At 32.7% G+C, this 13,536-nt stretch overlaps 1 protein-coding gene across 3 annotated transcripts in view; it reads right to left on the bottom strand.

Moving 5' to 3' along the window:
- Window positions 1-3,625: 3,625 nt before the first annotated feature.
- The window catches only part of LOC132712748 (uncharacterized), a 50,097-nt gene continuing 40,186 nt past the window's right edge, over window positions 3,626-13,536 (bottom strand). For 2 of the 3 annotated variants that reach the window (XM_060695177.1, XM_060695176.1), the window contains exon 18: window positions 3,627-4,651. In XM_060695177.1, coding sequence (XP_060551160.1) covers window positions 4,528-4,651 — 124 coding nt within the window. In that variant the 3' untranslated portion in view covers window positions 3,627-4,527. Of the gene's footprint in view, window positions 4,652-13,536 lie in introns of all 3 variants that reach the window. The other variant, XM_060695175.1, reaches the window with a different exon arrangement.

The raw sequence follows: 13,536 nt of genomic DNA, 5'->3' as shown, positions 1-13,536 counted from the left end.
GATTTTAGTCAGTATTTAAACTTGACAGGCGATATTTTAACTGCCTCAAACAATACACCATAGAAACAGATAAAAATTTGTAGCGAACTTGATAGTGCAAGTCAGGAGTAAACTCAGCTCATCAAAAGAATGAGTCAAGTACATTGGATGGCCACTTCCAGGAACAAAGTTACTTTTAATTATTACCTTCCACGTAACGAACAAATTCTGAAACTAGAACTTATTTGTATATCGTCTGACATTCTGTCAGAAAAAAACAACATTAACAAGACATTGACATTCATTGACTCCCCTGATCTACAAAAACCTCAAACAGCCATTAACAGATGAACATTGAAACTAAACCATTTAAGGTCCAAAACGCTATCTATATAACATTGACGCAATTCATGTTTAGTGTCTGTTTTAATGTCGATTTTAGTAAATATGACCCTATTGAAGGCAGCCATTTTAACATTGTTTGTTATGAATGAAAGTTAATTATGCCCGACTGAAAAAAATGAACGATAATAAGATAATATCCGGCACAAGATGACTAATATTGTGTTGTTGTTCCGTTAAAACCAAACAAATATCACTACACCAACTCTCACTCCCACCCATACCTTTGTTTCAGTTTGGTGTCTCTACTGGTGTACTGGACATGATATTTCGGGGCTGAGCTCTGTCGCTCTGTCGATCTGTTGCATTGTGTTGTTGATGTTTATTCTTATATCCTATGCAAATGTATATGGAAACAAATATATAATGAGTTAACTTCAATGCGTCTTTTGCCCGCTTTTTTCTTTCATAAGATTATGGATTGGAGAAAGTTATTTCTTTCTTTTTATATTAAAATAATTTGTCTTTGCTTAAAATAAAGTTTACTTTAATGATATACACATTTTTCCAGTTTTTAATTTGTGTTTATTATGTGTCAGTGATTGTTATGGAACAACTGTCGTATAACAGAATGAAATAAAATGTGCTTTGTCGAAAAATTGTACGATTTATGTGATTCTTTGTTTTCCGTCGGAAAAATGTAATCGACTTCCTCTAATCCATTTCACAGTCAGTTTAACATTATATCGAATCTCTGTCTCATCATGCAGAAATCGTGCTATTTTCAAATTAAATCCAATAGGAAAAAGAACTTCATATAAATTTTAACCAAAGTCTATACTATCTATGCTCTTACTTCAAAAATTGAATAATTTACATGTTATATTCATCGTTAATATGATACATGTACTGGAATATTCATGGAGGAAATATGAATGATATTCAAAACAAAAATCACATTGAAGACCAATTTATCCGAACACTGATCATTTTTCTACTAATAACCTAATCGTAGTAACTATTTTTTCACAAATATTTTACATATATTTCTTAAAACTTTAAAAGGCATTCTTTCGATTCATGAAACTTGTTTTGAATTCAAAATGATCATAAAAACTAGTTATTTCCCTTTAGTTGTTTAAGAATGCGGTACATAAAGGTAATCCTTTGCATCGCTCAAACAAATAAGTATTTGTCTATACATTGTTCCATACAAAGTTGCCAATTTTATTATTTTAAATATTTTCAATTGGTATCGCACGAAAGAAAAGCATGACGATGGGGTCAGTTCTACGCCCTTACACCTTGTACTTCTATCACAAGACTGATCAATGTTTGATATTCCGGAAATATTTTTCTGCAAGAGAATTATTTATGTATTTGTCATGAAACAAATTCTTACATCTTTGATACTTTTTAAGTTTCATTAAAACATATGTTTGTCTATTTTCTTTTTGAAATGCCATGACTCTTTTCTGTTGATTTTGCTTTAATGATTGAGTTTTATTACGTCACAAATGTACTGTTATGGTGTTTTGTTGACTTTCTAACTTTATAAGTGATATGAAAGGACACGAACTGGCACCGCTCATCACAAAGTTAGCTTACATGGAAGAGATCTAGAGTACCGACAAACCCTTTCACTGTCAATGGCAAATTAACCACTTGGCCGCTTCGGTCCAATTTGATTAAGGATTAGAGCCGCGTCAAGACAAAACCAACATAATGGGTTTGTAAGCGACCAGCATGGATCCAGACCAGCCTGCGCATCCGCGCAATCTGATCAGGATCCATGCTGTTCCCTTACAAACCCTATTACAAGTAGGGAAACTGATAACGAACAGCATGGATCCTGATCAGACTGCGCGGAAGCGCAGGCTGGATCCATGCTGGTCGCAAACCAATTATGTTGGTTTTGTCGTGACGCAGCATTGAGGCTATCAAGTTGAAAAGTATTCTAAGCATTCAGGCTATCAAAGCGAGAAAATATTGCTACATTCCGGCTATCAAAGAGGCTATTCAGGCTTTTACAGCAGATGTATTTTGATCCTCCATGTTCCTGAAACTTGTCAATACACCTGGCAAAGTGTTTTTTCTTTTTTCCTTTATCTATACCTTTTAACGTCAATACAAGTAAATAGAAATAAAGTCAATGTGTTTATTTGAAATTTATTGCTATTGTATGAAACATAAATTATGTAATACATGTATCAAAAACATAAACAATTATCATTTAAATATCAACTATGAATTTCTGTCGGGTGTAAAATATATCTCTTTTTTAATTTGTTAATTTAAACTTATAAATAGACAAATATCTTTCTCTAACATATTGTAAATTTCTCTTCGACATCAAGTATAACCTTATAATAGAATCATATCAAGGAATAATCTATTCGATAAACTGTCTTAAAAATTCAACATAATACAGCTTAACAGTTTCGTCAACAAACAATTATGTAATATATTGATGATATTGTATGTCGTGGAAATATTTATGAGGACATGGTATACTTATGAGGACCTGACTAGAAAAAAATATTTTTGAGAACACCAGACTATCAACATATTTTTTAATGCCTGTCACTTACCTAGCAGTTCAAATGGTATTATTAATGTTTTGTAATGTTTATTTCTATATTAATATATCTATACATAATGAAATGTTGTATAATAGCTTTGAGCATAAATCACATGTAATTTAAGATTAATATGAATATGAAAACACATTTAAAATTTAAACGGTAGTTACAGAAAAAAGTAGATCTTAGTCAAAGTTTCTTCAACAACTAGATAGAAATTATGCTATTCTATTTATCAAAATCGTTACTACAATTAAGATGTACATTATTCTCTATTTTTCATCGAGTACTTCATATATGCTGTCAAAAATCATTCTCGTACACACACACACACCAACACACGCACACACACACGTCTTAACACATTTCACATCTTACCCTCCCCTCCCTACACAAATATCGTACTTCACAAATCCCACATTGACCCTCTCCGACGCACAAATATCGTACCTACAAACATCCCCCTCTTCCTCTACATACACACACAAATATCGTACCTACGTACCTACACAAATTTTCCTCCCACCGTCCCTTCCCCTTCCCAATATTTTACCTAAACAAATCCCGCCAATTACCCTCCCCACCCCACCCACACACAGCACACACAGACAAGCGATTTCTCTACAAAACATAGTTAAATTTATGGACCGTCTATGGATTGCGCACAAGAAAAAGATGAATATCTGATTCTCAATATATAATTATTTTCGTCTATTAGAATCAACGTAATTCTAAAGCTAGTAACGGTTTGAAATATTTAAAAAAACATGACAAAAAAATTTGAATGGAATGTTCAAGTATTGGACGGTCATTCCGTGTAAAAGTATCAAAATTCTATAAAATACAAATCTATACAACAACAAAGTCAATAGTCAAACTATAAGTATACAAAACAGCAGTAAAATCGATGACAAAAGTTAATATAACTTTACCCAAACACTGATAGTTTCACCATGATCTTTTCGGTAACATAGAAATATGTGTAAATAAACAAAGAGATATGTTATGTCTTCTCGGATATCGTGTTTTCAGTGCAATGCAAACTTACATGTCCATTTTTTGTAAGTCGATTTTTTTGCATAAACAGTGTTATTTTATTTCCCAATTATTCACACTATATGCACAATATGAACACATTTGAAACATATTTACAAAGTATCAATCATCAAATACTTATAACGCACTTTTCCGATAAAAAAAGCACCATTGTAAGTTTTACATGTAATATAGCACTTTTATTGAACTCACTTCAAATTCACGTAAGAAATGAATAATTTACATGTAAGTATATAAGATAGCCTTTACTTTCTGTTTTGTTAAAATGATATTGCAAATGCATTTAACTTTGTAGCGTTCCACGTCCAAAATTGGTTTCTTATGTAGTAATGTGTAGCCACAAGAAGACCACAACATGTTTCCATAGGTCATATGACAATCATATTTCATTTTTGTAGCTTACAAATGCATGTTAAATATGTTACACTTAATGCAAATCATGTTTGTTATTTCCACTACAGGTTCGACCCCGTGTCTGATATAAATCAAATGTTGGTTACTAACTGGCGCCAGAATATCGAGTCTTTGTGTGTATCCGTCTGCAGCAGACGACATCTAATAGATTTTGTCAGCAAGGGTCAATTTCTGTTAGAATCAATTCAAATACATCGTCTTTCTTCTTCAGTTCGATGATAAATGTTGATTCATGCGAGTAATGGCGGATAATATTGTCATCCATGCGAACAAGCATTCTGAAACAATGGACATAAATAAGTTATAAATAAATAAAGGCAAACATTCACAAATTACTACAAATGAAAACCAGATTCATTCTCTAGTTTATTTATGTTTCATTTTAACTTACAGACGAATACTCGTAAAAATAGAATATACATTTTTCCAGTTGTTTGACTTGATAGTTACAGACTCTACTAAAGTGTTTTGGTGGATAATGAATATAAATTTTTGAAGCCTTCTGTTTTTAATGCCAGAAAACCTCCTATAATGCAAAAGTAAAACTTACACTACGATTTAAGGAAACACAGATATTCAATTTAGATCTTGGCTATACATTTTGTAATATAAATTATCAAAGAATAAAAGAAATGTCCTTACCCTTTTTTTGAGCGTTTGTAAGAATTTTTGATTTTGGACACCGGTACTTTATACTTATCCTCAACCTGAAGATCATATAAAACATGATGAATCGTTGAATACCCACACATGCAGTTGTCACTGTCTGTCTGTCTGTCTGTCTGTCTGTATGTCTGTCTGTGCAGTCTGACCAGGCTCTATAGCTGCTCCATTGTTGTACCTGGGTGTTGAAATCCTACCAACTTTTAAATGAACTGATCTTATAATAATTCAAATTTGAGCAAATCCATGAAACAAATTGAGCTGGTTATTTTTTAATAAATTACTCTGTTATTACTTACTGCTTGTAAAAGACCGTTTAATGTTGGGGATCGTAACATAATAGCTGTGAATACAACTTCATGCTTCTCTCGAACATATAATAAAACTGAAATTATTAAAACAAAAATACAATGTAAAAATGGAATACAGGCATAAACTACATATTGACATGAAATTGGTTTTGAACTATAAATAAAAAAAACAAGTGTAGTCTACTAAATTAATAATATATATAGCTGTAAAAACACATTATTCATTGTTTTTATTTAGCACAATTTGCCTGTAAATGTTTACACATATAACCATCAGTTGTTATTTTATGTAAAAGAACATTTATAGAAGCTGATGCGAATCAAAATGTAAGAATTTTCTTAGTAAATGAGAAAAATAACTGATTGCAGTTTGTGATACTTTTAGTTCCGGGTTGAGTTTCCGTTTTGTTGACCCTACACTGTTTCCTTCTTTCTTCATCACGTATCTTTCTTTCAGCACCCTATAAAATAATAGAAACATGTACTTTTTGCAGGACCCTGTAAAATTCGGAAACAATATATCTAATAAAAGAAACGCACTTTTCACAGTACCCTCTATAAATTCGGGCAAGATAATAAATAATAAATCAAATATGAAAACAACAGACACATACATTTTTCACAGCTTTCTTTCTATTCAAAACATTCAAAGAATCATGCTTTTTGATGAATTCCAAAGCTCTGCTCAAATTATATCCGTTTTGTGAAACATATTTTGTCCTCACTTCCAGTGCTAGCAAGCAATTACAGAACATACTTCAAAGTTGGCACCAATTTTAACATAGGTTTAAGCTAATATAAGAAGATTTCCTATATTAAAACTGCTTAAGATGTCGATATTGACAGCTTTATATACAATTCCGAGCTGATCCTGATACCGAAATAAGTAGACCGCCGCTTCTTTGTAAGTCAAATAACTCAATAATGTGGATAAAATCGTGAGTACACTTACCTTATCACAGAAAACTATTATTATCATTTAACTGACTTTGTCGTATTTTTTCAATAAGATAAAAGGACATCAACAATATAAGAAATTGTTTGTGAGAAGCAACATCGCATTCTGTCTGACGCTGTAATATCAAATCATCTTTCATTTACTGTTTGACAGATGATTTGTATAAATCATTAATAACGTGTACATTTGACAGATCCAATGTGCACTTTATTATAGCCAAATATACAATATAGGACAACAAAGTAAAGCTTTACCTTCAAAGCAATATTTCAGTACAAGAAAAACAAAATACTTTATACTAAGACATTGCATATCAAATTCAACGACAACATTTCTTAAAAAGTACTCCCATTTAAGATTCCATATACAGAATTGACTTTCAAGTTTACATATCAAATTTTTATACAATAGTTTTATATATTAACCTTATGACGAAGTAACATCATCATACCGAGAAAATAGTTGTTGGTTTTTATAGTGACGTTTGTAATATATTGAGAGAAAAAGGAAATACCTTACATTTCAAATAAAATCAGCTAAATACTAACGACAAAAGAGGGTAAAATTATCATTAAGAACTCGTTAATCAGTACATTAAAGGTATGGTCAGTGTTAAGACAAACTTGCTTAATTGAATTATGAGAAAAAAAATCTCGGAAATGGCAAATAACTGTCGCATGCATTTATGTGAATGACGGAAAAATAACAAATTGGTATGGAATTCTCATAAACTATTGATATGATTTGACACTTTCTTACTAGACCGTTGATTTAGAAATTTATCACAGAAGATGAACGCGGGAAATCTTAGATGAATAATTTCTTTACAATAAGAAACAATATAGAATATCTGCAGTAATTGCCGGAAAAAACAAATCCTTTTTCCAACAATCGCTTTGTGGGTGTGATCTGTTAATTCATATATCATTAATTACGTTTGAGTTACTAATTACTAACTTAGTTTTCATGATAAATGTATAGCTTTTCTGATAAATTGTCGAGGTTCTTAGTCGATTTATTTTTGTATTAAAAAAACATCACTTGTGCCATGCTTTCCACGTGCATGTACGAACACTGTCTGGTACGTGAAACGTTGCGGATTTTCCGTGTTACGGTGCTTCCATCCAAGATGGAGAATCGACATACAACAAAAAGGTAAATGTCATTTATTATCTGTCATTTGACAAGTAAGTGTTGACAATAAAACTAACGGGCCATCATTGTACTACGTTACGTCCCGAATCATGCATATTAAAACATGATGTGGTCAGAAGAATCTATCAGTTAATGCATGTTCTGCAAGAAGACGCAGCTGGAATGTACGATGTCTTGCTTTGGACAATCAAAGGATATCTATTGACATGCTTATTTTTTTCTAAACATCATATCCGCCCTTTTGTTATTTTATAGATAAAGTAGCAAGATTTTACATTCTTGCGTGAATTTTTTGGCGCCACTCAACGTTGAAGTTTACGCATGCTTAACTTAAATCTTCGTGGAAAAAAGTGAAAATCTTCCCGATGATTAACCTTAATTATCGCATCATTCCTTCGATAATTATAGTGTAGTGTATAACTTCAAAAAGGACAATAGTTCTGTAGAACTCCTCATTAGAGTTTTAGGTTTTATATGGTGATTTTCTGTTATGCTTTCAAATAAAATGTGTGATGTTTCAACCCATTCCCTTCAGTAGTTTGACATACCAAACTGCACGCAAATACACAACTAAAGAGACACCGATGCCTGGGTGATTAAAATAGCTCTCCCTGTTATTCGAATAGTCGAGCTAAGACAAGAGATTTTAGTCAGTTTTTAATCTTAACAGGCGATATTTTAACTGCCTCAAACAGGACACCATAGAAAAAGATGAAAACTTTTAGCGAACTTGATAGCGCAAGTCAGGAGTAAATTCAGTTCATTGGGAAATGAATCAAATAAATTAGATGGCCACTTTCAGGAACAAAGTTACTTTTGATTATACCTTCGACGAAACGAACAGATTCTAAAACTAGATCTTACTTGTATATCACCTGACATTCTGTCAGAAAAAAAAACAACGTTAACATGACATTGACATTCACTGTCTACTCACAACCACAAAAGAATCAACAGCCATTAACAGATAACATTGAAACTAAACCATTTACGGTCCAAAACGCTACCTATATAACATTGACGCAAATCATGTTTAGTATCACTTTTAATGTTGTACGACCTAATCGATTTTAGTAAATATGACCCTATTGAAGGCACCCATTTTAACATTGTTTGTAATGAATGAAAGTTCATTATGCCTGACTGATTAAATGCACGATAATAAAGAAAATATCCGGCACAAGATGACAAATATTGTGTTGTTGTTCTGTTAAAACCAAACAAATATCACTACCCCCTACTCTCACTCCCACCCAAACCTTTGTTTCGGTTTAGTGTTTCTACTGGTGTACTGGACATGATATTTCGGGGCTGAGCTCTGTCGATCTGTTGCACTGTGCTGTTGATGTTTATTCTTATATCATATGCAAATGTATATGGATATAAATATAAACTGAGTTAACTTCAATTCATTGAACGCCGCCTTTCCTTGTTGATCTTGTTTTTCATATTCAATGAGCCTTTTGCGAAATTAATGCTCTTTTCTACGCCCGCTTTTTTTCTTTCAAAAGATTATGGAATGGAAAAGGTTATTTCTTTCTTTTAATATTAAATTAATTTTTCTTTGTTTAAAGTAAAGTTTACTTTGTTGATATACACATTTTTTTCAGTTTTGAATTTGTGTTTGATATGTGTCAGTGATTGTTATGGCACAATTGCCGTATAACAGAATGAAATGCAATGTGCTTTGTCGAACAATTGCTAGATTTATCGGAAAAAAATACGTGGTATGATCAAAACGTTCTCGGCCCGATATACTTCTAGCCACTACATTGACATTTATTCACGATACGTCGATACCGATATCTAATTGAAGATTACTGACCGAGTTACACGCGCTTTTACACATATAAAGTAACATAAAACACACTTGATCAGTAGAGGGGTGTGTTATTTAGACCATATGAAAAAAGTTTAAAAAAGCCGTCATTAAGTACCTCTGTTAGAAAGGGATGTCCCCCAAAGAAATCCATGAAGACTTCATGGATACACTTGGGAAGGAGTCCCCTTCTTAAAGCACTGTGAAAAATGGGCTGCTGAATTTAAGAGGGGCAGGGAGAGCATTGGAGATGATGAGCGGCCTGGGCGGCCAAAAGAGGCAACCAACGATGAAACTGTCGAACCTGTGCACGATCTGGTCATGTGCAACAGAAGGCGAGACCTGCGAAGCATTGCTAGGGAAATGGGTATAAGCTTTGGTTCAGTCCAGGTCTGATTGATGTCTACGGAATGTCAAAGGTTTCCGCTAGATGGAGCCCCAGATAGTTGAATGACGACCAGATTCAGACAAGTCTTGACATTTCATGATATCTTTTGTCTCGCTACGAGGATGAACCTGGTTTTATCTACCGGATCGTAACTCAGGATGAAACATGGGTCCATCACTTCGATCCAGAATCCAAAAAACAGAGCATGCAGTGGAAGCACCCTGGCTCACCCCCTCCGAAGAAATTCAAGAGGGTGCCATCAGCAGGGAAGATGATGACTTCATTTTTTGGGATAGTCAGGGGATAATCATGATTGACTATCTTGAGCAAGGTCGTACCATAAACGGTACGTACTATGCAGACGAACTGAGATGTCTGCGTCAAGAAATCGCTCGTTTAAGGAGGGGCAAACTGACTCAAGGCGTTCTGCTCCGGCACGACAATGCGCCAGCTCACACATCCCAAGTTGCGATGGCTGCTGCAACTGATTGCGGCTTTGAAATTATACCCCATTCCCCATATTCTCTGGATTTGCCCCCTCTGACTTCTACCTGTTTCCGGAACTGAAAACAAAGCTTCGTGGTAGACGTTTTGGAAGCAATGAAGGTGTCATGGAGGCGGTAAATTTGTTCTTTGTGAGTTCTGTTTTGAAGGGTTAAACAAGTTGGAGAATAGGTGGGCAAAGTGCATTGATGTAGAGAGTGATTATATTGAAAAGTAAGAGCATTAGTTAGGTTCTCTGACTACCGGATGTACATCGGGCCAAGAACTTTTTTATCAATCCTCGTATAATCAAAAAATTCCTCTAATCAATTTCGCAGTCAGTTTTACATTATATCGAATATCTGTCACATCATGCAGAAATCGTGCTATTTTTAAATTAAGGCCAATAGGGAAAAAACTTCATATACATTTTAACCAAAGCCTATACTATCTATGCTCTTATTTCAAAAACTAAATAATTTAAATGTTATAATCATCGTTAACATGATACATGTACTGGCATACGTATTCATGGAGAAAGTATGAATGATATTCAAAACAAAAATCACATTAAAGACCAATTTACCCGAACACCGATCTTTTTCTACTAATTATCTAATGATAATAACTATTTTCACATATATTTTACATATATTTCTTATAAGTTTAAAGGTATATTGTCGGTTTCTTGTATTTGTTTAGATTACTTACAATTTGAAGAGGATCATAAAAAAATTACAATTATTTCCCTTTAGTTGTTTAAAGATATAATCCATTGTATCGCTTAAACAGATATATAGACTATAAATTCTTCCACTCAAAGTTGTCAGTTTCATTCTTTCAAATATATTCATTTTGTATCGGAAGAATAGGATCAGTGCGCTGACAAACGATTTTGCTTACGTCTTTACAAAAGTTAACTTCTATCATAAGAATGATCAATGTTTGAATTCAGGAAACATTGTTACTGCAAGAGAATTATTCATGTCTTTGTCATAAAACAAATTTTTACATCTATAATGATTTAATAGTTGTATTAAAACATCTTTTCATATATTTTTTTAAATGACTCTTTTTCATTGATTTTGTTCTTATTGTTGAGTTTTATTACGTCACAAATGCACTGACATTGATTTTTATGATTTTCTAGCTATATTAGAGATATGAAAGGAACGAGTGGGCACCGCCCATCACAAATTTAGCGGAGTAGTTTCCTTGCATGGAAGAGATCAAGTAAAAATTTACCAATTGGCCGCTTCGGCCTGGATTGAATAAGAACAGATAGATTTCAATCAGATAATTTTGCAGGATTGAGGCTATCAATTCGAAAAGCATTCCTGCATTTATGCTATCAAAGCTGGAAAATATTGATACATTCAGGCTTTTAAAGCAGATGTGTTTTGATCCTCCATGTTCCTAAAACTTGTCACTACACCAGTTTAGCAAATTTTATACAAGGTGTTTATTTTCATTTATCTATACCTTTTATCGATAATCAAGTAAATAGAAATAAAGTCAATGTGTTTATTTGAAATTTATTGCTATTGTATGAAACATAAATTATGTAATACATGTATCAAAAACATAAACAATTATCATTTAAATATCAACTCTGAATTTCTGTGGGTGTAAAATATATCTCTTTTTTAATTTGTTAATTCAAACATATAAATAAACAAAATATCTTTCTCTAACAAATTGTAAATTGCTCTACGACATCAAGTATAACCTTATAATAGAATCATATCAAGGAATAATCTATTCGATAAACTGTCTTAAAAACTCAACATAATACAGCTTAACAGTTTCGTCAACAAACAATTATGTAACATATTGAAATGATGATATTATATGTCATGGAAATATTTATGAGGACATGGTATACTTATGAGGACCTGACTAGAAAAAAATATTTTTGAGAACACCAGACTATCAACATATTTTTTGATGCCTGTCACTTACCTAGCAGTTCAAATGGTATTATTAATGTTTTGTAATGTTTATTCTTATATGAATATATTTATAAATAATGGAATGTTATAAAATAGCTTTGAGCATAAATCACATGTAATTTAAGATTAATATCAATATGAAAACACATTTAAATTTTAAACGGTAGTTACAGAAAAAAAGTAGATGTAAGTCAGTTTCTTCAACAACTAGATAGAAATTATGCTATTCTAATTTTCAAAATCGTTACTACGAATGTATATGTACATTATTCTCTATTTTTCATCGAATACTTCATATATGCTGTCAAACAAATCATTCTCTCACACACACACACCCATCTTAACACATTAAACATCTTACCCCCTCCTCCCTACAAAAATATCGTACTTCACAAATCCCCCATTGACCCTCCCCCACGCACACATATCGTACCTACAAACATCCCCTCTTCTCCTCCACACACACACACACACACACGCACACACACACACAAATATCGTACCTACACAAATTTTCCTCCCACCGTCCCCTCCCCTTCCCAACACACAAATATTGTACCTGCACAAATCCCGCCATTTAACCTCCCCACCCAATCCCACACACAGCACACAACACGCGAGTTCTCTACAAAAACATACTTAAATTTATGGACCATCTATGGATTGCGCACAAGTAAACATTAAATATCTGATTCTCAATATAAAATATCTTCGTCTATTAGACTGTATGATACTGTATATCAACGTAATTCTAAAGTTAGTAACGATTTGAAATATTTCAAAAAACATGACAAAAACATTTGAATGGAATGTTCAAGTATTGGACGGTCATTCCGTGTAAAAGTATCAAAATTCTATAAAATACAAATTTATACAACAACAAAGTCAATAGTCAAACTATAAGTATACAAAACAGCAGTAAAATCGATGACAATAGTTAATATAACTTTACCCAAACACTGATAGTTACACCATGATCTTTTCGGTAACATAGAAACATGTGTAAATAAACAAAATGATATGTTGTGTCTTCTCTCAGCGCAATGCAAACTTAAATGTCCATTTTTTGTAAGTCGATTTTTTGCATAAACAGTGTTATTTTCTTTCCCAATTATTCACATTATATGCACAATATGAACACATTTGAAACATATTTACAAAGTATCAATCATCGAATACTTGTAACGCACTTTCCGATAAAAAAAGCACCATTGTAAGTTTTACATGTACTATAGCACTTTTATTGAACTCGCATCAAATTCACGTAAGGAATGAATAATTTACATGTAAGTATATTAGATAGCCTTTACTTTCTGTTTTGTTAAAATGATATTGCAAATGCATTTAACTTTGTAGCATTCCACGTCCAAAATCGGTTTCTTATGTAATAATGTGTGGCTAAAGAAGACCACAACATGTTTACATTGGTCATAT

This window comes from Ruditapes philippinarum, unplaced genomic scaffold, assembly GCF_026571515.1.
Source record: "Ruditapes philippinarum isolate M1 unplaced genomic scaffold, ASM2657151v2 ctg2553_1_1_1_1, whole genome shotgun sequence".
In the NCBI taxonomy this organism is placed as follows: domain Eukaryota; kingdom Metazoa; phylum Mollusca; class Bivalvia; order Venerida; family Veneridae; genus Ruditapes; species Ruditapes philippinarum.
The sequence above is the reverse complement of the archived record's forward strand: the minus strand, read 5'-3'. Positions and strand labels throughout refer to the sequence as shown.